Here is a 25,537-nt window from a genome sequence, read left to right as displayed (position 1 = left end):
AAAACACTTGACGTTGGTTATTTTGTAACAACACAGATATTAGATTATGAGTTTTGATAGACAAATTGTTTATCAGTCATAGTTCGATCAGTGTTTTTTGAACTTTGATGATAAAAATTGGGAACTTAAAAGTTGATAATTCCACAATCTTTATGTCAAACATTGTCAACTGTTTTTTGCTAACAGGTTACAACTAAAATATGTAATTTTTTGAGGTTCGGAGAGAAATGAGAGTTCTGTTAAAAATGACGTCGAAACAAGAAGCATTCCGTAAGCGCATTATAAATATGTTTTTCTTTCTGTAGATTTTGAGAAATCGGATTCACGAAGGTAAATTTGGAAATAATTTTTGTGCTTGCATATGCATTGCAAGGGTAGATCTGCTGAGATAAGCAAATAAAATCTCAAGTTCGGCTTCAACGGTAAGTCCCAAAACCTGATAGCTTGCGTCTCAAGATGAGCACGACGTTATTTCGGCGATAGATTATAACTGCAACTCCACCGCAAGAGCCCTGAATTCTGTCAATTCTATGATCCACGAATTGCGATGATAATTCAATTTAATATTTGGTTTAGGAAAAGTTTCGGCAGTAGTGGTCGACAAAATGAAAAAAAAGTGCCGGTCGTTCACCGCACATTTCGTAGTTGCTCCTCCGTAAGATGGCATCACCTGCAATGTACAACAATTTAATTGCTTCCGCTTTGTACAGATCGATAACGGCGCCGGCTACGTCCTTACGGACGGTAAGCTAAGGAAAGAAGGAAGTGTTACAATTGTTGTTACCAGACACCAAGTTTATCTCTGCATCTCTAACGATTATAACGCAAAAGAAGATTACTTTGTCACCATGGTAAGTGACGAATTTTTATACTTTTACCCTCCCCTTTACACGCCTATATATAGACTTTACTGCTCTTCTTGAAGGATCATTTGATAACTCATCTCATGACATGCCGCAATGAAGAAACGTGGTTTCGACAATTGCATTATTTATTGGATCAACGAGATGTTATCAAAAAGAGAGATATCAGCAAGCCTTGGTAGCTCTTATATAAGTAAAAAGTTATAAAAGGGTGACAGCGAGGAGGAATGATATCTCCTATACTGCGGTCATTAATAGTTGATGACCTTCCCAAAAAAATTGATAGGAAAAGGCTTTGAAATACTTGGATTTATTGATGGTGATATAGCCATAATTGTTCGGGGCAAGTATAATGATATCATCGCAAACCGAATGCAAATTGCCTTAAACATTGTTTCCTAGTGGAGCGAAGGCTTATATGTAAATCCTTCAAAAACCACTTTTGTCCCATTTACACGTAGAAAAAACATTATGCTCAACGATATTGGTGAGCTTCTGGAACTCTAAGATTACTTAGCTTCTGCAACTCACAGATAACGTCAAATACCTTTGAGTAATTCTTTACAACAAACTTTACTGGAATACAAATCTATAAAAAGAGCTACAAATACTCTATGGATATGTAATAAAACTTTTGGTAAACAGTGGGGACTCAATCGAAAGTAATCCATTGGATTTATTCGGCTATTGTGAGAACCTACCTATGCTTCACTGGTCTGGTGGATGAAAACAAGGGAGAAAGGTGCTCAAGACAAGTTGGAAAAACTTCAACGGCCATCCACTCTCTCAACATAAGGTGCAATGAGAAGCACACTTATCAAGGCTTTGAAAGCTTTACTTTTTATGCTTCCATTGCATCAATTCATAAAATTAGAAGCCAAAAAGAGTGCTTTACGGATCAAAAGATCATTAAATCTCTTTGTGGGTGACCTAATGGGTCATCTAAATATTCTGAAAACTATTTGTATCAATCCCCTAGTAATCAACAATGAAGACTGGATAGAGAAAAGATACAATTTTGAAAGACGACCTCGTATTTTTGAACCTGAGCGTGATGTTTAGGGACGCGGTGGTCCTGATTTCCGTCCATGATAAATAATTTTCTATAAAGATGGTTTAAAAATTAACAATCGAGTGGGAGCAGGAGTAACTGGCCCAGGAATAGACATACTGTCTAGGAAGGCCCAGGAATGGCCAACTGTCTTCCAAGCTGAAGTCTAAGGAATACTAGAACGTTCTGTTATACTATGCCTACGCATGAAGTACAGGCACTCAAACATTTGCATCATGTCCGACAGTCAAGCGGCTTTAAAGGGTTTGAAGTCTGTGACATGCACATCAAAACCTGTTTGGGAGTGTGTTCAGTCGCTTCAAACACTGGGTTGCAATAATCAAGTAGATTTATATTGAGTTCCTGGTCACCGTGGAATAGATGGAAACGAATAGGACCAGAACCCTTCTGTGGAATTCTCTGAAATCTGGAGCACAAATCCCAGTACGGTTGTGCGTTTCATACGAAATTTAAGACCGGACATGGCTATTGGTCAAATTATAACGACCACTTCCAATAGTGCTACGTTATCCTGATTTAGCAAGATAAAAAAGGGGGAATATGTCACAAAATATCAAAAATTTTAAAAGTAACGTTATAAAAGGCTAATTTCATTGCTTTAAATACTTACATCTGTCTGCCGGGATTTATACTAAAGTGGTCGATCTCTCGATCGTACTCTGTCCGCACGAAATCTAGTGCACCATTATCACCGAACGCACCCCACTCGGTGTTGATAAGCACGTGCTGTTTGGTAGGATCCATGTAACCATCGAACAGTTCGCAGTTTTCTACCTTTTCAACGTAACACGCGTTACTGCCGGTTCCTTTTGTCGTAAAAAAAAGATTTAGTTAATTTTTGTGTACGAGCTTCTGAACAAAGGTTAGGGAAAGCGAAGAAAATGCAATAACAGAAAATAGGATGCAGATGAAACAAAATGGAAGGAACAATTTGAATGGGTAGTCGAACTCATGAAAAATTTTGAAACCAGCACCAATTCTCGTAGTACCAATGGCAGAGCTTGCTCTCGAATTTGAATTTATCTGCTACCGGTTAGATGTGGGACTGTTGATCAAATTGTTAGCACATGTAGAAGGTATCAAAATAGACACACGTTAACACAATTTAAAACGCAATTAGGTACGTAAAACCGACACCGGCTTTACTGCATTTCCGTGGTTTTGAATATAAGGACGTATCCTACATACCGACGATCAATCCAATTCTACAGTTGTGATTCTTCCAAGCACAGGACATCAGTGTGCCGGTGGTATCGTTGAGAATGGCACATATTTCGATTTGAACATCCTAGAGATTTATTTGCGGGGTTTCATGTTGCAATTCAGAGCATTCATCATCGAAAAGTTATGCGAAGCCGAGCGGTGATAATCGATAGAAGAGCATTCAGTTTGTAACAATACATGTGTGAAAAGATTTGGTCAATAGAAGAAAAGAAAACGAAAAAGAACAATAAATTAAACATGCCTCTGGACACGATGCCGATGTAGCAAGTTCCTGCGGTAATAGTCGTGTTTTCATTTTTCCTGGTATTCATGCTAATTTTATGTATTAGTACTAAGAATTATGTTTAAGTATAACATTTTTTCGACTTTGAAGGTTATTTTTAAAAATTTCTTTCAACATGCATCAGAATATCAGGTGAAACATATGAAGTGCATTGAGAGTGTAAATTTGTTCTAGAGAAGAAGTCATACTGTAGAATTTGTTATTTCACCAACAAAACTATCCATTACAAGAAAAGAGTTCCCTTGTGTTACATAATCTGAGAACCTCTGGTGAATTTGGTCTATGATACAGATAAACTCCGTTAGGAAATTCTATTTATGTTCTCTTTTTGTTTATCAACAAAATTCACGCTTGCCTGTAGATGTTGTTCTGATATGTCTATGATTTCAACCAAAACCGTGTCAATGTTCTGTCATTGTATCGTCCATCGCTTCCACTTTCGGCACACCAAATGCAGGCCCACTTTTATCGCGAAATTGCAGACAGACTTTTATATTTTTGTTTGGAAGATTCAATCGACAACGACTCTTTAACTAGCACCAATTGACTGAAGAATGGCAAACTGGGTAGGTGATCAAATTTTGAACGCAATATTTTCGGTTGTCATGAAACTCCGAGATGTCTTCGTACTTCCTAAGTTAGAATCGAAACATCTACTAGTGCAGAATGACAGGGGAAGATGTCTCATGCTTGTGGTGCATGCGAAGAAGACAGTGTGTATTGTACAGAGTATCCCACATAGTTCAAGGGTAATAAAAACCCGGAACTGTTGGCTAAGATTTATTTGATGAATGATGATAATTTTGAGATTTCGTACTAGAGGAGGCTGGAAAATGAAAAGTATAACAAACATAATATAAACCAACGATTATTATTGAGTTGATAAAAATATTTGATTTGAAAATGAATAAAAATAGGTAAGGTATAGGAAGGTGCAATTTAGAATTTGAGATTTACGGTCCACTCTTATTGATTCTGATATCACGAAATGCAAGCGATAGGGTGCCAGCCTATCACCTCAATAAAATCAAATAGAGTACCGTACTTTTGATAGACGTTGCAGAGAAGTCTTACCAATTATCACTCCAATTCTACAATTATGATTACTGTGTGCACACGACATAAGGGTTCCGGTGGAGTCGTTTAAGATTGCCATCACAGTTATTGAAACGTCCTGATTGGGTCCAGACCACATGGGGTAGATGATATGGGTTAATTTTATCGTATTTTTATAGCAGACGCGAAATCATTTGTTTTCAGTGGGTACAAATTACACACACGCGCCATGTGGATGATTTGCAGTGTATTTATGAGTTTCATTGCAGCATTGGGAATGCCGTCAATTAGATGATAGCATAAAGGAGAAGAAAAAGAAATTGTTGCTTATGATAGTACTGTTTCTAGAATATATCCCCATCAACCAATAGTACGCGGTCTACCCCATTGATTGTTTTAACTTGCTTATATCTATTGTAAAATAGTTACTATTTCATGCGATGGCTTATCTAACTCAAACTTACCCCTCGTCTGGCAATGGCATCTTTCAGGAGTTGAACCACGTCCTCACCTACAACCCCTGAACAATTGAATCCCTTCGTCCATCGGGCTAAAATACCTTTGGTCAAACCTAGCTGTGTGAGCGGGAATGAGAATGTGAAGCCCAGAGGTAGTCGCTCATCATACACTGAATGTTCCTGAACAAAAAGAGTATTTGTAAATCATGTTAAATTATTACAGTTATGTTAAAAAGTTCTCACCTTCACAAAGTTAGCTAAACATTCTGCAATATGATCAAACAGTTGTTCTCCACTGCCAAGCATAATACTCTGTGGAATGGCGTAGATTTTCGACAACATTTCGAAATCATTTTCATCTTTGAGGTGAATCAGCAACACTCGGAAGTTGGTGCCGCCAAGATCGAGAGCCAGAAACTTTCCCTTTTCTGTGGGAAATAAAAATCTTGCATCGAAGAAAATTTGAATTACGCTCTCACACTGTTACCTTTTCCATTTGGCAGATCCTGTACGTAGGTGATGAAGCATTTGACATCAGCTGCGGGGTGTGTTTCTTTTCGTAGCCCACGGTTGATTTCTAGGATCATCCGTCGCATCAGTTCCTCTATCTGTCGGTCTGACAATATCAGTTCCTGGCATTGTTCGCGGATCTGCAAGGGACACAAACAATGCAAAATCAGTAATACTTGTAAGTGTTGACGTAGATTTAATATCACTATCACCGGAATGTTTATAAACATTTTTTTCCAGTAAATATTTTCGTTACAGTAATCTATGCAAGCTTAAAAAAATACTGTCGAGAACACACCCAAAAATCAGTTTGACCTCTAGACCGGAGATTTTGCTGAAAATACCAAAACGGCAACAAAAAGTAGACTATTTACGCTGATTTCCTAGGCATATTATATTTTTAGATCGGGACTTCACGTGTTATTTCGAAACTGGTTTTGTCCAACACGCACCTGTTCTAAATTTTCAATCATTTTGCTTAAGCAAGACTTTGTTGTGGTTAGGTCTTGAATTTCACTTCGATCAACTAGTTTATGAATCACATCACATGTAGGTACCCTTCCGAGACCTAGCTGCTTCAATTGCTGATGCCGACTGAACTTCCTGGCCTGACAGGCACAGGAAAATGCGCCAATATTTACAAACACACTTGACGATTAGTGCCTATACTGCCGACGATCGAAAGCAGTATTGATAGACGGTTGTAACGTATAATTTACAAGCTCGTGCGATTTTGTTTTCATTTAAGTTCGAAGTCTATTTTTTTGCAGTTTCATGTTTGGATCGCTTTATCTAGCTTGCTGTTATTATTCTTACCACGTGCTTATCTTTTAAATGTCTTAAAAACTAGGTTAGTTAAAGTTTATTAGTTGAAATTTTTGTTGCATTAAAAAAAAACAATCTCAAGCAGGTATGGATTTAAAAAAAATGCAATAGTGAAAAACGGAAAGTTTCTGATCTTTATTCATTGACATAATTTACTGAGTTATTACCCTTACCCGTTGTTTATTTTACCTCACGAAAATGGACCAGAAAATTTTTTGCTAAATATCTCTGTTGGAACTTGTTTGTCTGTTGATTACTTCTCGGTCCACTGTTAATGTACAGGACAATTGCAGAGCTAGTGGCACAATCGTACTGGCTTGTAAGAGCAGTGCGATGCACTCGAGGTTAATTGGAAGCTTTGTTAGATTGACTAGTCTGGCGCCATTGCTGCAAAACTTTTTTCATAAAACGCAAGTGTAATCACGTTAAATATTACTATTTGTTGTTTAGATTGTATGCACATTTGCACATTTAATGTTTTGATACAATTATTAGTCACGTTTTGGTTAATAGACTGAAGCGATAAGAAACCGACAGTATTATGTCTATTAAATTATGAACAAGGTCGCGTAGTTTTGCCTTTGTTTCCTTGTGTTTGATGAAGCTTTAGCAGTATTCATTTCTACATCACACCTAACCTAGGGTCACTTAATTGATTTGTTTTTGTTTCCCCTTCAATTTCATAACAGAGCTTACATAACTTCGCTAATCAGTAAACCCTTAACCACTCCTCTCGACGAACAAAACGATTACGAAACATCAACGGACACTTGTTTCACGAATAGTCATCCAACTGAATTTCGCCTGCATGCTACCATTATTGTAAACGTCAACATTTATCTCCATTGACTTATACCGTGCTGGATCGAAACCCGTACAGTATCGAAATCCGTACACCTTGATGTTTTTCTTCAGTTTTAAGCATTATTAAAGTGAAAATTCATATGATAGTTACATGTACATATCCGTTGAGTTGTTGGCCTTCTGTTAAATTAAACTATGCGCCAGTAGGCCATGAAATAAAAAAATTAAAAATGAAAAATCAATCGTGTATCGGTTTCAGTTGTCATTCCGTTGTATCGTTAGAGAATTTACTAAGGAAACGTTCTTCAGATAAAAACGATTTCCAAGTGGGATATAAGTGTTTTACTCTGTGAATCTTTTTAAAATTGATGGAAAAGGTAAGTCTTTGTCATTTTCGAGCTGTATATTGTCTAATAAATAGTGTAAGTTGTATTTATTCAACAAAAACTCTGCCGTACGGATCTTAATTCTTTTTATTTGCTTGAATCGAAATCCGTACAGCGTGTGTATCATGCATATATTGTTGAACTTTCTTCTTGTTTTCAGCATATAATGGAAGAAAACAAGTATAAATATACAGCAAACAATTTTAAACGAGCTGTGACTGAGTTGCGCAAGGGAAAGTCTTACCGGGAAGCTTCGAGAGGTTCCGGCGTTCCGGTTACTACGAAACGCTGATATCAAAAATTAGAAGCCGTGTGAAACTTTAGGAGCCAGTTGATCCTCAAAATATACTTATTCGGTAATTCAAAGATAAATTATGAATAAAAGATGTTCATTTTTGTACTTCTTCATCTATACGGAGTTTGATTTATTGTTGTATGGACTTTGATCCAGCCTATATCGCGTGTGTGCGGATTTCGATTCAAAAGTGTACGGGTTTTGATTCAGACAAAAAACTGTGTACGGATTTCGATTCAAAACATGTTCTATTAAAACATGATTTTTTCGTGTTTCGGAGTGATTTTTAATCATTTTGCTGGAAAATAATGATAAAATATAAGTGGACCTATAAGTAAACATGTCAGTTTAAAGCAATATGTGATTTCTTGATTTTATATTGACCGTCGAAGATTATTATGTGCTTAGGTGTACGGATTTCGATCCAGCACGGTAATACAAAAAATAATGTTTAAGAGCATCTGTACCATCTGTAAAAAAAATGCTTAATAGCATCTGTACCTGTGTGATATCAATATCAGGTTAACACCTAACTAGCCTTTTTTGTAACTTAAGAAAAAATGTAAAGTCACTGTCACTGCTGTTCTATTCATGTGCTTTCCGTCATGTTCTTCTGGCTGCACTTCGAAACGCCGCATACATACAGCAGCCTAGAGCGATCGCACCACCAAAAAACAACGACGTAAAACGAATTGTCGTATTCACGTGACTCCCACTGACCGCACTTTGGGTTATTGCATTTTTATTAAGTCCGTGCCGTCACCGCTGTCGAACCCCGTCGAGGCGCGCACGATTAGCGCATGGCAGAGAAGTTGAATGGCCCACGGTTGAGAATGTAGATTGCGATTGGTACAGAGCATTCCTCATGAAACAGGAAATTAGCGCCCCGTTTTTGGCGATCGTAGCCAAGGTGTTTTCGATTGCCTTGATCGTGACTGCGATACGCATGGTATATTTTTTGGCAAAAAAAATTGCAAACTTTGCACGATTGATAGTTTAACAATGTAATGCAAACCATTGAGAGAATTGCGAAATTTTAAAATTTCGTGTCCACGCTGTGATGTCGATTCTCTTCCGTGCGGAACTATAGTAAAAGTGACAGATAATCTTTTTCGAAATCAACTGTCAAAATTTTGTCGTTAATTTTGGAAATTTATGCTCTAGAATGTTCCTGGAGGTATTCGAATCTTATATTTTAAAAATCTGCTCGAACTTATTCGATTAGTGGAGAACAAAATAGAGTTCGTCATAAAAATTTTATCTCTTAAGAATTATTGGGCAATACTGAAACTCTAAATAAAATATATGAATATTTAAACTACCCGATTATGCTAGACATATACATTAATAGTTATAATTCAACGTAATTCAACGTGAATCTATTCACTCGTAAGTCTGGGGAGCAACTGTGTTGGGAAAGGCTTTTGGTCTCTATTCCAGTAGTGAATCATATTTAAGTTGACCTCCTTCTCCACTAAATTGTTTATTTGGTGCTTCCAAGGATAGAAAACTGAAGACTTACAACATTATTTAATTATCTTAACCTACTGGTGCATCTATTAGTAGTATGTACTACGCTATTGATCAATGCTATTTTCATCTGTCATGCGCCGGAAAACACACTGTAACTAAATGCTAGCAAACGATTTCAATCCCTACTGATACCAGATAAAGACATATGGTGCATTACATCGATAAATAACGAATCTTTATCAATCGCTTTGAAATTCAACAAGGCTCAAACTACCTATTTACATTACAATTTGACATAAATTCAAGAAGCCTTCACTCAAAGTTCATCTTAGTTCAAAGGATCACTTAACTGGCCGATTGTATGAAGTAAATGATAGTACAAAGAAATCAGCAATACCGGGTTGAGTGAACTTTTTATGATGTATTCATTCAAGGTGTTTGCCATGAAATGTGTGCTGACAAAGCATACGCTCGTCGGACAAGATCGGTAAATTATCTGTTCAAAAGCTCAAAATGTTCAGGGTTCTTTCGTAAAAAACCCGTACTGTATTGAAATCAACTACTTATTTTCCGATAAGAACGCGTATAGTAAAAACTAGTAAAAACCGCGCTGAACCGCAGCATGCGATTACTATCCGCGTGTTTCAGACAAACTCGCAGTCTCAGGACGGTGCGGTAGTAGCTCAAGGTTGTAATACTCTCTTTCTTTTCTGATGTGCTAACTCCAAGGAGGATTGGAGGTCACAGGTATATCTGGCAATAACAAAAAAAAACTTTTACGCGTTTCGCTATATTGGCAGCAGATTTTGAAAAATTGGTGTCATACATAAGGTCACACTTGGTTTACGTTCTCTCAGTCAACCAATCGAAAATTCTGTAGCAGTTAGGAATGCTTCGACATACACCGTATAAATAATTTTAATACCCTGGTACATGAAAGCTTTTACCTTGCTGAAATTATCTTTGATGACTCCCATATTTCAGTAATGAAATATTTCAGTTTGTTTCACACGGTTACACGCACCACTCACTCGTACAAATGCACAAGTATTTCAATATGTATGCACTTAGGCGGAACTTGTCCGGTCTAACTTCAAAATCCAGTTTAGTCTATGAATCTCCGGCAATACGATCTTTCCAAAGGCTTAAAAGAAAATGCACTCACGATGGCTCATCAGTTTTATTTTTCAATTGCACTATCTCGCCTAACCTATCATCGAACTGCTCTAGTATTGGTCGACTGATTAACATTGACAAGCCGCTCTATTGTAATCCTAAACTCTAACACGACACAAGATTTATATTATCTACTTCAGACTGATGGATATTTTAGGAATAATTAGAAAAAAAACCGCGACCACGATGTGTTTCAGACCCGTTAAAAGACTCAGATTTCCATCTCACTTCGCGCTCAGATGTGTGAACAACTGCGAGCACAAGACGGACTAAATGAATGATCTTCCGAGGGTGATCGGAATCGTACTTATATATATAGCGGAGCGCAATGTGAGAGAATGTTGTCTCGGCAGTGATTGTATGCCGCCGTCAGATCGACACAACCAACGAGATCCGATCGATTCTCGCGGAGAGAAGCAAGCACATTGCGTGCTTGTTGAACGCTAGTCGCATTTTTGTCTGTACTTTACTCAAGTTGTGACGCAGTCACTGCCGGCCGTCGTATAACTGAAAACTACGTTCCCATAGATCTGAATAAATCGAAGTTTACCGGTTTTTTTGTAGTTTTCATAGATGGCCGAATCGGTGAACTTAGTTGCATTGCAATCTTCATAACAGTACCAATTTATTGAATAATTTGCAATTTGTTGTTTGTTTCGTGATCAAGATAATTCTTCTCAAAATTTTCTGTGCATCATTGGTGTATTCTAGTGTATATGAACATTTTTCCACTTTGTAATGATGTTTCTGAATGGCTTTTCAGCGAAAGAAATTAGGATTCACTCCGAAACCGATACAAGTTTCATAGTAGAAGCATTTCATTTGAATTTTGACAAATTTGAAATCCATTAATAGAAAGCATACTCTATGTCATATTAAATACAATGACCCTATTATCGAAATTTCTTTTGTATAACAAAGTCACTCTCATGAGACTCCTCTCGGTGGACGGTATTGTTTGTCTCTTCACGATGAGATGCCGTACACAAATCGTTTGCTTTCTTTAGGATGATTTTTTTCTGCACAAGCTGTCCGCTTGTGACGCTGTTAGCAGACCAGTTTTACGTCAACTGGTGGATTGATATACGAACATTACGAACTCTACTAACGTCTGCCACTGACGAATGTTCAGTAACGTTCATGCTCTCACGTAGCGAAATAATGTTCTAGCCGATTAAATCAAAGTTAATCTTTCTTTTTTTGATAATCAGTCCAAGTATCAGAAATTCGTACTTTCGTTTTCGTTCGGATACGTGAATATATCATAAGTTACAATAGATGGCAAGATTTGCATTCCTTAATTTGGTAGGTTCTCAAAGCTCTCGGTCACCGAGAGAAAATAGCCGTATTTTAAAGTGCTTCCATACCTACTAGGGCAGTTTTGAAGTGTCAAAGATTATTCCAAAATCACGTAAAATGTTTTTAATAAGTGTGCTGGGTTAAAAAAACTAAAATATACTATACTATACAAACTATTTAAAATCCAAATGTGCTCAACGAAGGTTTATTGCCAAATTTTCAACTATCACCAAATTTTGATTATCATAGAGATGGCTGATAGTTCTTGTTTTTTCTTAAAATACATTATTTGATATTTTGTCAAAAATTGGAATGATGAAAAGGTTTCCATCGTTTTTATTCTCATGTACCGTTGTGCTGGGTTTTTTAAAGGGTAATTTTTTAAGAATTTGGTTTTTCTTTAAAAAAACGCATAAAAATTACTAAACTGTATGAAATCTTTATTTGAGACGATAAATTGGTTTATGCCATTTACTTTTTAAAAATAATTTCATTCAAATATTGGCCACGGCATCGTTTTAAATGGTCCATACAAAAAGTCCAGTTTTGGGTCACTTTTTCGAGCATTTCGGCTGGTATCTCGCGAATAACGCGTGTAATGTTGTCTTCCAAAGCTGGAATTGTTGTTGGCTTATCCGCATAGACGAGAGACTTAACGTAGCCCCACAAAAAATAATCTAGCGGTGTTAAATCGCATGATCTAGGCGGCCAATTCACCGGTCCATTTCGTGAGATGAATTGCTCACCGAACTCATTCCGCAATATGTCCATTGATTCGCGCGATGTGTGGCACGTTGCTCCATCTTGCTGAAACCACATGTCAACAAGACCCAGCTCTCCCATTTCCGGCAAAAAATCATAAATCATCGCGCGATAGCGAGCGCCATTGACCGTAACGTTGCGCTTTTGATCATCTTTGAAGAAGTACGGACCAATGATGCCTTCAGCGTGTAAACCGCACCAAACCGTGCATTTTTCTGGGTGCATTGGCGATTCTTGTATTGCCTCTGGTTGCTCTTGGATCCAAATGCGGCAATTTTGCTTATTAACATACCCATTTAACCAGAAATGAGCTTCGTCACTGAACACAATTTCTCGGTAAAAAAGTGGATTTTCGACAAGTTCTTCTAAGGACCAAAAATTCGATTATTTGTAAGCGTTGTTCAGGCGTAAGTCTGTTCATGGTGAAATGGCAAACCAAACTGAGTACATTAGACTTTGACAGCTGTCAGAATTCCCGCGTGAACTGTCAAATTTGGATACACGAAAAACCAAATAGCAAAAAAATCACCCTTTATATGCGAGTTTACTTTGAACACTGTAGTTTTATCAAGTTTTTTGAGCAAAAATACATTAAATGGTCGACAAAAGTGAAAAAAATATTGCCCTAAATCTCAAAAAAGTTACCCTGAAAAGATTATAGTTATTAACCATTCCTGTGAACTTTGGTGCCCCTAGTGTATGCAGAAGTGCGGCAAAGTAGGGTGGGGAACATGTTCTAAGCAGCTTTAGGAACCACTTGTGTATTGTTCTTTATCGTTTTCTCTATCAATAATCAATTAAAGTTGCCAATCGAGGGACACTATTCCAATCACCCTGAACATATTTCAAGCAGTTTCCATCTGTTTTGCAGGCTTTTTTTGCAGATTTATTCACTTCTGTTCGAGCGTCTTGATAGAAAATTTTCACTACACTTTTCACTTTTTATTCACTTTCACTATTTAATTCTATCACTTTTCACTTTTCACTTGCAAATAAGTATTTCGGCACTGACATAGTGCCTTCGTCAGTGCTTATTTGGACTGTTTTTTTTGCAGCACCTGAATGGCTGCAATATAGGTCGATTTGTTTCAAATGATGTTTGTTCACAGATTTCTTTGTGATTAACGGTATTTCTTATATTCGTAAGACAGCTAGGCAATCAAAGGTTTCGTTTCCATTAGTCCTGTGCGCCGCCACGCCGCGCCGCCGCCGCCGACACTTTTACGCACGCCGCCGCCGCCGATGGTTTTGAGTCGGCGCGTCGCCGAGGAAATTTTTATCGCGCCGATAGTCATTTCTTTGCTGGTTGTTAAATTGTTCGTTTACTTGATTCCTAACCATTCTTATTTCTTTTTACGACATCCTGTCAACCCGGATAAACATATTTTTAATAATTTATGTTGAATTAAAAAACCGAACATGAGAGTGTACACATAATACGCAATATTTTGGAAGTGGTAATTAGTATCACGCCGGTACACGCCGCCGCCGCCGCCGAGAATTACCAACGGCGTCACGCCGGCGCGCCGATCGCCGCCGAGGTAAAATGTTTTCTACGCCGCCGCCGCCGATAGTATGGTCGGCGCACAGGTCTAGTTTCCATCATTGAAATTGTCGATATTGATCAAAAGGCAGGAGTTTGAGGCCTGTTTTCTGTGACTGAATGAAATATGCGCTACTGCTTAAGCCTTTCCTTATCCTAGTTGCTTGCCGGATTCGTCGGTTCTACGTTGGTTTATGGGAAACTAAGTCTTTGAAAAATTTACCTTCACTATGAATGTTTGAAAAGCTATAATCTTTTTTTTTCAGTTTGGGCTCTAGAGCAAAAACTGTGTTTACCAGTGTTTCGGGTTTGATGTTTCTCAAACCCGTACCCGACCCGAACCCGATTTTTTTTTTTCGGTCGAAACCCGAGCCCGACCCGAACCCGAAATTTTTTTATTCATTCAAACCCAGCCCGAAATTTTTTTTTCTATGAAACCCGAACCCGAAATTGTGGAACCCGAACCCGACCCGAACCCGAGATTTCATAGATTTTATAGTCGGGTTTCGGGTTTTCATACCCAAACCCGACCTGAACCCGAAATTTTCAAACCCGAACCCGACCCGAACCCGAAATTTTTTTTTTCGACAAACCCGAACCCGACCCGTACCCGACACTTTCAAAAATTTTCAAACCCGAACCCGAACCCGACCCGAACCCGTCGTTTGAAAACCCGAAACCCGACCATCTCTACGGTGTTGATACAACAATTTATTTTGCAGTTTCCAGTTTGCTCTTAAAAATCACTCGTCCGTGCTTGTCATACTAAGATTAAGTTTTAACAGCCGTGCGGAAGTAAATTAAAGTTGCTGAAACTTTTGTTCCAAAATCATTGTTCTTACTGGCCAATAATTTAAAGCGATATCTTTGTCAAAAACTATTTCTATCTCATTTTTCGTTACGCATTTAAATAGGATTTAAAAAAAGTTTGTTATTTGTAGGCGGTCAATTTTTTGTCAGCCATATTGCATGGTTATGTTTTTATTTGTATTGCTCAGAAATACACTACAGTTTAGGCATACATTCGAGGGTCATATTTTGAAAAGAATTTTAGTGTAGTATTTCAGTAAAAATCCGTGTTTGTACAGACTGTCAAAAGAAGCCTCCAGCCGAAACCAACAAAAAACTTTTTGACCGCTATAAAATTTCCCACGTCCAGACGCTATATAGACCTTTTTTTCCTCTGTATGGACTCACCACTGCGACCACAGACATTCGATCTATTGTGTTATAGCCCAGGTGTTTTCTGTACTCCGCACTTCATATTATTGGCAGTATCACTATTGAAGTAAATGATATGATTTTTCATTTACCCTTTCGTTTCAAGCTTACTGCTCTGCCATACCGAGCCTCTTTCTATCCAAATAACGATTTCTACCAATATCGCCAAGTTACAATTCCCTGGAGCGAGACTACACTTAACGTTCCTCTCTGGCCAGGTTAATTCTAAGAGGGAGTTGTGTCAAGAGGAAGAGGTCTTATCGAAACCTCGTTCCCCGTGCCAATATCACCAGTTACGATTCCCTGGAGAGGATAAATATTCCTGAGATCAGTTTTATTCCAGAAGAGATCTATTAGTTACTAAGACCAGTTTTATTATAAGAGGGACTTATTTTGTTAGAATGAAAGTCAACAGGGGTATTATGGAATTCAGTTTGAAGCAAGGCCTGAGAATAAACCCATGTTGAAGTCCTTTGACAACCAAATGGCCTGATTCTACTAAGATTTGAACCCACGACCACCCGCTTATCAAACCTTGCGGCTGCGAAGCTCCCTATGTAGGGAGCTTATTCTGATTTCTAAATGAATTCAACTTGAATAATTAGATTAGGTTAGATTAGATTTTTTTTTCGCTTTTATCGACCAGCGTTATGCTATATAATTATAGTGGTTATCCGAAAGATAAGACATTTTTTTAGGGTATCAGTTTTTTGATATAGGGTAGGGAACATATTCTAAGCAGCTTTAGGAACCGCCTGTGTATTCAGACGAAATACTCGAAATGTGTTGGGTGAAATTCAAACAGTAGTATATCAATCTGTTCTTTATCGTTTTCTCTGTCAGAACTTGTTTTCAGATTGTAAAACTAAGTTAGCAAACTTTAACAATAATCAATTAAAATTACCAATCGAGGGACACTATTCCAATCACCCCGAACCTATTTTAAGCAGTTTCCATCTGTTTTGCAGGCGTTTTTTTGCAGCACCCGAAGTGGCTCCTGAATGGCTGCAATATAGGTCGATTTGTTTCAAATGGTGTTTGTTCACTGATTTCTGTGTTATTAACGGTATTTCTTATATTCGTGAGACAGCTTGACTATCAAAGTTTTCGTTTCCGTTATTAAAATTGTCGATATTGATCAAAAAGCAGGAGTTTGAGGCCAGTTTTTTGCGACTGATTAAAATAGGCGCTACTGCTTAAGCCGTTCCTTACTCTATTTTTCGTTTTAGTAATTTTATAAAATTCAAGTATATACGGCTTATACACACAGTGCATATTGCTTACAATGTTTTTATTTTGTTTTACTTTTTTTCAGTTTTTCGATACTAGCAAAGCTTTAATATCATATTATCAAAGTATTGTTTTCGAAGGCGTGGTTAACAATCGTGTGAGAATGGCAGATTGTCTGGGTATAACTTTATGAGAGTTTTTAACGAAACGAAAAACGATACAATCCGATATTTTTTACACTTATTAACAAGAAAAATGTTTCTTGAATTCCCATCATTATTATCTATATTTTTCCTTCGCCTATTTCTCGGAACCAGTGTCCGATAAGCATTCAGTACACAACAACGAACGCACATAAATTTGTTTTGCTGCTTGGTACCGTCGATGAAGAGCAAAGGTGATCCACTCATTCATAGCGTTCAACGTGACTTTTCGAGCTTCAGAAGGACTTCTGTTTACTGATAACCGTGCAATACGCAGTGGAACTTGACGTTCTGATTCATGAATATATTATTCGCTCAATGGGAAGGGGCAGGACACGCTCAATAACTGATAACGACATTTCGTCATGCGTTGGTAGAAATAACTTTATTTGCTTCAAAAACGCCAATAACTTGAAGGAAGTACAAAACAATAAAACTTTGCGGTTTATAGATTTATAGATTTTATAAATTTGCCTTTATTTAAATTTTAAACCTGCTAAGTATGTGTGCTACTTTAACTAGCTGGTATTTAGAAAAAAATGTGAGTTTAAACAGCATAATATATTTAACAATCTATTGAACCGTTAACCGTTGATTGAATGTAATATTCAAATTCCTTCAAGTCAGTTCATTTTTGCCAATAAGAAGTCAGGCAAAATACGAAAATGAATTTTACTGGTAATGTCCACCTATCTATATTCAACCACAGAAGAGCAAATCTTTCGTGCACGTGTGTAAAATTGACGTCTTTTCTCCTATAACGGCACGAATATTTCACGGAAAGCAGCAGGAGCAAAAGAAAAACGCTTACAGGCCGCCCACGCTGAACCATTAGTCCTATTCATAACGCTAATACGACATCTGAGCGGTGGGTGGCTGGGCCAGAAATCAGCCGCACCGCCAGTTGCACCCGCTTACTGTACGAGCAAATTTTGAGCAAACAACATTACACCCACACAACCTCATGTGCTATGCTTGTAGTTGCTAAAACAACCATGTCGGTTGCCTGCCATTGACTACGACTGTGAGAAAAACAGCAGCAGTGGCGAGCCCCTAGTGTTGCGATTGGTTGCAATCGCCGTAGCAAGAGGCACGTCATCCGTGGTTTCACTGTCGACCGACCGATAGCAGTCTCGGGGCAACGTGCGCGGACTCACGATATTTCAACTGAGCGTCAGAGAAACAGAACTCGAAACGAAAACATGGTTATCGTACGCTTTTTTTTCAGCCACGATTTTTTCTGTTCAAAGGTATTGTGGAAATAAAAATAGCACAGATCGACAAGGCGAAAGGAATTTCATCTGCCAGCTTGTTCTACTGAATTATTTTTATTTTGTTTTTGTTTATAGTGAATAGAAAATGCTTCATCATCTATACTACGATAGTGAATCACTTTTTAACACGGTCTGATATTAAGTGCAGTCCAATTTATCTTTATAAATTTTTTGCGTTGATTCTGGGCAACGCAATGTTAACTACATCTGGCCTCCACGTGTTTTCCTCTTGTCTACTCCTGAACACCATTACGATAAAACTCAAACTTAACACATCTGCATACTGACTAATACATACATTTCGAGAAAAACTCTCAGACAGCTAAAGAGACATACAGACGTATGCCAAACTAGTCTGGCAATCGTGAGCGGCCGTATTTAAGCTTTAACGGTGATACAAATACCACTCACCATGACTTTCAGAAGCGCACACACCTCTGACGTCATTGAGTGAAGTATAGCAAAACGTTCACCGAATCAGAAAAAAAAGAAGCCTTCGCCCCCGTACCCGTCTTGTGTTTCGCGCATGGGGGATGGAGAATCCACGATGGTCGAAATGATGAATGAAACTAACCGGGTGGCTTGGAGGCGATGAGATGGTAAGGCGAAACGGATCGGAAATACCAGACGCCCACAATCTTTCCTGTAACTGTAGAGCTTACTTCGATAAGCCCGTTAAGTTTGTTAGTCGATAGAATTAACCAAGTTGAGGAATCACTAAGTACACCCTATTCGACGTTTAAACTGTAACTTCAGAGGTATCGGTTTGTAACATACAATGCAATTGTGCAATCAGTCAACTTTTCAATTCATTCTCGGGAAATTGTGCATGACGCCATTCGTGTAGGGCGCTTAGCGATAACCAATCAATAATCCCCATAGAAACGGTATTTTTTACTCCTCGAATTTTACGTTATTATTGTGGTGACGACGGTTGTTTCAAGGTTACAGATGGCAATTCCGTTTTTATTATTATTATTATTGTTATTATTTAAAAAGTTATACCTTGATATTAAATGCATATCTTCTGTTTTTCAGTACAAATGTCTCGGTGACTATAGAAATGTCGAAAATGATTGGAACACGGGTACCGTGCTGGATCGAAACCTGTACAGTATCGAAATCCGTACACCTTGACGTTTTTCTTCAATTTTAAGCATTATAAAAATAAAAATTCATATGATAGTTACATGTACATGTCCGTTGAACTGTTGGCCTTCTGTTAAATTAAACTATGCGTCAGTAGGCCATGAAACAAAAATAATAAAAATAAAAAATCAATCGTGTATCGGTTTCAGTTGTCATTTCGTTGTATCGTAAGAGAATTTACTAAGAAGCGTTCTTCAGATGAAAACGTTTTTCAAGTGGGATATACGTGTTTTACTCTGTGAATCTTTTTGAAATTAATGGAGAAGGTAAGTCTTCGTCATTTTCGAGCTGTATATTGTCTGGTGAATAGTGTAAATTGTATTTATTCAACAAAAACTGTGCCGTACGGATTTTGATCCTTGTTAATTGCTTGAATCGAAATCCGTACAGCGTGTGTATCATGCATATATTGTCGAACTTTCTTCTTGTTTTCAGCATATAATGGAAGAAAACAAGTATAAATATACGGCAAACAATTTCGAAGGAGCTGTGACTGAGGTGCGCTAGGGAAAGTTGTACCGGGAAGCTTCGAAAGGTTCCGGCGTTCCGGTTGCTACAATAAGGAGTGCCGCAACGAAACGCTACGAAAAATTGCACTATTTCAGCTGATATAAAAAATTAGAAAACCGTGTGAAACTTTAAGAAACAAATTGATCCTCAAAATATATTTATTCGTAAATTTAAAGATAAATTATAAATAAAAGATGTTCATTTATGTACTTCTATATCTATACGGATTTTGATTTATTTCTGCATGGACTCTAATCCAGTCTATATCGCGTGTGTGCGGATTTCGATTCAAAAGTGTACGGGTTTTGATTCAGACAAAAAACTGTGTACGGATTTCGATTCAAAACATGTTCTATTAAAACATGATTTTTTCGAGTTTCAGAGTGATTTTAATCATTTTGCTTGAAAATAGTGATAAAATATAAGTAGACTTATAAGTAAACATGTCAGTTTAAAGCAATATGTGATTTCTTGATTTTATATTGACCGTCGAAGATTATCATGTGCTTAGGTGTACGGATTTCGGTCCAGCACGGTATATCTATTGAAAATTTATGGAATGTAGAATTAATTGAGACATGTTCTTCTCGTCATATACAGCAAAAAGTTGATGAAGAAAGCAATAAACCGATGCTGTTTCAGTACCGGCTCCATTTTCTCTTTTTCGCGAAACATGATTTTTTCGAGTTTCAGAGTGATTTTAATCATTTTGCTTGAAAATAGTGATAAAATATAAGTAGACTTATAAGTAAACATGTCAGTTTAAAGCAATATGTGATTTCTTGATTTTATATTGACCGTCGAAGATTATCATGTGCTTAGGTGTACGGATTTCGGTCCAGCACGGTATATCTATTGAAAATTTATGGAATGTAGAATTAATTGAGACATGTTCTTCTCCTCATATACAGCAAAAAGTTGATGAAGAAAGCAATAAACCGATGCTGTTTCAGTACCGGCTCCATTTTCTCTTTTTCGCGAAACCGGTTCGCAAGGTTACGTATCTCAGTATTTCCAGCTTAATCCAGTTTTAATCATTCACGACTGCGCATTATACTCGTACGTTGATTGTTGCGAGAGACACTCGCAAACGAGTGAAGATTTTCGTTGTCGGTGAGCATCGAAATTTGGTTGCTGCACATTGTTTGTTGTCCTTCACTTTCTGCGTTACGGAGGTCACTGCCAAATTGTACAATCCAAACACACGAGTGTGCAGAGTATTGCGAGCACAGATTGCCGACATGCATTGCAATACCATGAATTCGGTTGAATATACAAGATAATGAGGAATACATAGGCGTGACCAATGCAAACCACGCGACTTTTGAAAGCAAATTGGGCAGTGCATCACACGTTTATGACTCGACTCAATCGCACTTCCATCTACCTTGTGGTTTATAGGTCTTGTTTCAACAAATTTAATGAACTATATTAGATTATCAATGAAACTAGCTATAATTTAATTATTGTCTACCATTGTTTATCGTCAAATTGATTTATGAAAATGAAAATGCAAAAAATAATTGTTTTCTAGAACTCGTACCGGTTTATGGTGCCGCTCTAAATGAATCTACCAAAGCTCACGCGGTAATAGCAAAGAGCTCAAGTTACAGATTAAACAAGCTGACGTGAGGGTTTATGACAAGGCTTGGCAACTATCGTCATATCACTGTCGTTGCTAGTATCAATAAAGTGCCGACTGGCTTACGGTATCATGCTCCAACTCGTAACAATCAACATTCCAGTATTGTTTTAGTTGACACCTGTATTATAACAGAGTACATGCTCCAACGCAACGCAAAAAATGATAAATTTATGTTGACGAATCGTCCGAACGAATGATACCAAAAAATGTTAAGTACAAGTTAATATTAAATGGCACAAATCAGCACCTGCTCGACAGATTTCTGCATATCACTGGAAGATCTTACTTCCGTTAGATCGTCAACATTCGCGAACGGAGCACTAATTGCTGTCCTTGAATAGTTGTGGCGATCGTCGACTGTTGCGGCGGGAGACCGAGCGTTGCTATGAACTGAAACAACTGCTATCCTACACAACAACGAACAACGGTTGAATAATTTCTACGAAAGGTCATCCGGTTCGACTCCCTGTGCGGCAGAAACTGGTCATGCTTGTCGGAGGTTCGCGGCCCAAAATAAAGTTCCACAATTTCGGCGAACAAATCGCAGCTGGTATGAAGTACGATTGCTCTTATCATCAAATTCGATGAGCTAAATTTAAATCATGAACTTTATGCAAAATACAGTAGTTATTGTGATGATAAATTACCACAATAGACAAAGAAAGTTGTGCCACAAGGTTACTCAATGGTGACTCCGCTGACATATTTTCCCGATTATAAACATAATACAGAAATTCAATCTTCCGAACACTGCAATCATGGTTCTTTCTTCTCACGATGCGTAAATTTGAACTAACTAACTAACGTAACTTACAATTGAATTTCTAGTTGCCCACGAAAATCGCTATTCCGCGTTGCTTGCACTATACTATGCATGAACTACTTTCCCTCCTGCACTTTTCACCGTCCATGACTTCCCTCCACCAGTGAGCTTTCATTGATTTTTGGGTTCATATAACTTTCGTTGATTTTCTCAACGTGGTGGATGATGCAATAGCTTTTTTTACCGTGAATAAATACGAATCTGCTTCATTTGTTAGTTAATTGCTTAATAAAAACAAAACACTGATTTTTGCTGAAATTCGTCGATGAGATTGCCATATTCTAGCAAACATGAATGTTCTCCTTTTATATATGAAAGGCATAAATTCTGCGAATAGGTTCAATTAGTTCATGCATGCCATTGTACTTAAAGGTACTGAAAACCCATGCTAATCGTCCTTCAAAGGCAACCACCAAGGTCAGTGACGTTTTTGGGGGAAGGTCCGCTGATTCTTTTTTTCCTCTTTATCCGCCACTACACGATGTGTTACCTAACTTTCCAACTTTTCCCGAGCCACATCACTTCCACAGCCCTATAGATTATGCTATTCGTACTTACTTTTTTGCTGACTCTATCAACGCGTAGATCCATAAAAGGTTTAACCAAATCCATTTTTCTGGGGGTGTCGGAACCACTCTCCGTTTATGGAATGCTTCACACGCACCTCGTAATAGGTAATAAGTTACACCGAATATTAGCGCCTTCTGTCTGCTGCAAGGCTCGGCTTAGCACTAAATCACTTCTTTAGTGAATTGCGATTTCCTGATAGACTTATAACTGCCTTCTAATACTTGCAAACCGTTGTTGATTGAGACCGTTTCGTTACTCGTTTTTTTATTGAACACGATTGATAAACTTCAGTTGTTTTTCACTTGTGTACCCGTCACTTAGAGGTATGATGACAATTAGCTTGGACAAAGAAATATTTATATTTTGATTCGTACCCGAGCCTAACTGTTTGCCCAGTGGTGTGAATGATACTACTCGTAGCACTAGATAGAAAATGACACTTCACGGTTATAGAAACAAAATATAGGTTTTCATCTCACATATAAGAAAAAGGCGTACAACCTATCGATTGTCCAAGTGTTCTGGCAGACACCTACTGCAAAATTAGGTGGATATCTTGGAGGATCCAGTTGTGTAGCTATTCGCTGAGGGAATAGACTGGGGATAACAAGTTTCAATGCCGGCGTGTCAAAAACAACTGTAAGAAAGTGAATTTCGATGGAAAATTTGTCCAGGAAGGTCACCTTGATGAAGCCCGTAGCAATATGAGTTTGTGTTGGTTCATGTTCTGCCTGTCTCGCTGCTCAGTTGAGCTATTCCACCCGTGCACATGTGTTTGCCGTCACTCTCTGGTTTCGCCACCCTTGCGGGGCGCGCTACTGCCTGACTTTGTAACACTGCTACAACACGTCTGCTGCCGACATGAATTCACGCTATAAATAAACCGTACGCTACGAGTGAGTTCTTTGTGTGAGAACCACTGTGGCGTTCGATGCCACGCCGGACATTATGGTTTGTGTTAGTAGTGTCAGCCAGTGCTACTAAGAGGCATTATTTTTAATATTGAATTTTTCCACGAGCCTGCAAAAATCAAACACTCGTGGTAAAATTTTAATCAATACTCTACTAACTAAATGATGAAAAACGGATTAACTTTTCGAACTATTAGCATTATCGCATTTTCTCGATTTTTATAGAGCAAAAAAATAAGTTAACAGTATTTTGTCGGAAATTATTATGCAGCATTCTTTTTCAAATTTTATTTCGTGCTTTTTTAAGAAATAACAAACACAACTATTTTTGAGTTATACGAATATTATATGGTAGTTTTAAAGTGGGACATAAACAAACGTTTGCTGATTCATGTGTCATTGTTCTACGAATCATGCTTATTAGCATGATTTGTAGAATTGGCCAAAATTTTCTGTTCTGGTTTGAAATTCCGGAGTATTTGGAAGCCTCAACATATCATTAGGCTGGGCAGATTTCAAATACTAATAGCTTTCATACAGCTGTACGGAATGTAGCATTGGTTGACTGGAATATTCAAAATTTTCATGCCACAATAATTTTCTTACGTCGTCGTGGAAATACGAAGAAAACTTTCAATGTCGAGATTGGTAATTGGCTCATTTTCCTGACGTAGACATCATATATGTTGACAGAATCGTTAAGTTAGTTTAATGGTATCGCATTCGAGCAAAATTTATTTTAGGTGGCCCTCACAATTTCCTATTTCACGCCTCCACGAGTCATATGATACAATTGACTACCAGTTGAAGCATTGACACAACTGTTTTTCGTTGCTAGGGCAATGTTGTCATTCCACAATATCTAAGTGAGAAGGTGCGACGCGATCATTGGCGCGTTAACCATACGGCAGAGGAAATGCTTCGCCAACCTGAGCGGCTCAAAACAGTGTCTGATCTCCATGTTAGGAGTAGCTGATCAGCATCCTGATGTCAGCACGGGACTCTGAACAGAGCTGACACGATGGTCCCTCGGCGAGACAGAGGCTTGGGGAAGGTCCAACAAGCCGCCCCGCAAAACACCAAATGTTGCAAATACCGAAGAAGTAAATACGCATCGGAACAATCGGCACAGACCTATGCGAGGAAATAAGGACTACGATTTGAAACTCGGTACATGGAACTGCAGATCGTCAGAATTTCACGGCTGTGACAGGTTCATATATGAAGAACTCAATCCACGCAATTTCGAAATCGTAGCACTGCAAGAACTTTGCTGGTCGGGACAGAAGGTATGGAAAAGCGTACATCGAGAGGCTACCTTTTATCACGGCTGTGGCACCACCTAAGGCTACGTGCTACAAGCCGACATGTGCAGGACGGCAACTTTCTCACGAACAAATATAAGGTGATTGAAAGGTAGAAGCATTACTACGACGAGCACCTTAACGGCGATGTAGCAGAGGACGTAGATCTCGGTGTACGCGCAGATGATGACAGAATTCCAGCCCCTGACCGTTAGGAGGTCAAAGAGGAGATCGGCCGGCTGAAAAACAACAAAGCAGCTGGAGCTGACGAACTCCCCAGCGAGCTGTAGAAACACGGTATCGAATCACTGGCCAAGGCGCTACATTGGGTTATTGCGAAGATTTGGGAGAAGGAGGTAGTGCCGGAGAAGTGGATGGAGCGTATACTGTGCCCCATCTACAAAATAGGCGACAAGTTGGATTGCTGCACCTACTGTACTGCGCCAACACGGAACAAATATTCGAGGTTCTGCAGGTCCTACAGAAATGCCGTGAATATAATGTGCTTACACATAATTTGTTTATCGATTTTAAATCGGCGTACGACACAATCCATCGAGATTATCGATTTGAAATCGGCGTACGATGAACTGACACGGTTGGTCAAGTCGACGATAGATCGGGTGATGTGCGTAGTTCAAGTTTCGGGGACACTCTCGAGTCCCTTC

General features: G+C 38.3%; 1 protein-coding gene across 5 annotated transcripts in view; it reads right to left on the bottom strand.

Moving 5' to 3' along the window:
* Positions 1-25,537, bottom strand: part of LOC129720811 (hexokinase type 2) — a 33,162-nt gene that overhangs the window by 1,761 nt on the left and 5,864 nt on the right. The window contains exons 1-7 of one of the 5 annotated variants that reach the window (XM_055672572.1): positions 5,919-5,954; positions 5,765-5,800; positions 5,444-5,606; positions 5,200-5,384; positions 4,963-5,136; positions 4,517-4,616; positions 2,546-2,741 (exon numbers count right to left, since the gene is read on the bottom strand). In XM_055672572.1, coding sequence (XP_055528547.1) covers positions 2,546-2,741; positions 4,517-4,616; positions 4,963-5,136; positions 5,200-5,384; positions 5,444-5,606; positions 5,765-5,800; positions 5,919-5,939 — 875 coding nt within the window. In that variant the 5' untranslated portion in view covers positions 5,940-5,954. Of the gene's footprint in view, positions 1-2,545; positions 2,742-3,123; positions 3,224-4,516; positions 4,617-4,962; positions 5,137-5,199; positions 5,385-5,443; positions 5,607-5,764; positions 5,801-5,918; positions 5,955-10,196; positions 10,706-22,642; positions 23,421-25,537 lie in introns of those variants that run through there. The other 4 variants (XM_055672571.1, XM_055672573.1, XM_055672574.1 and 1 more) reach the window with 4 other exon arrangements.

Source organism: Wyeomyia smithii, chromosome 2 (assembly GCF_029784165.1).
Source record: "Wyeomyia smithii strain HCP4-BCI-WySm-NY-G18 chromosome 2, ASM2978416v1, whole genome shotgun sequence".
Classification (NCBI taxonomy): Eukaryota; Metazoa; Arthropoda; class Insecta; order Diptera; family Culicidae; genus Wyeomyia; species Wyeomyia smithii.
The sequence above is the reverse complement of the archived record's forward strand: the minus strand, read 5'-3'. Positions and strand labels throughout refer to the sequence as shown.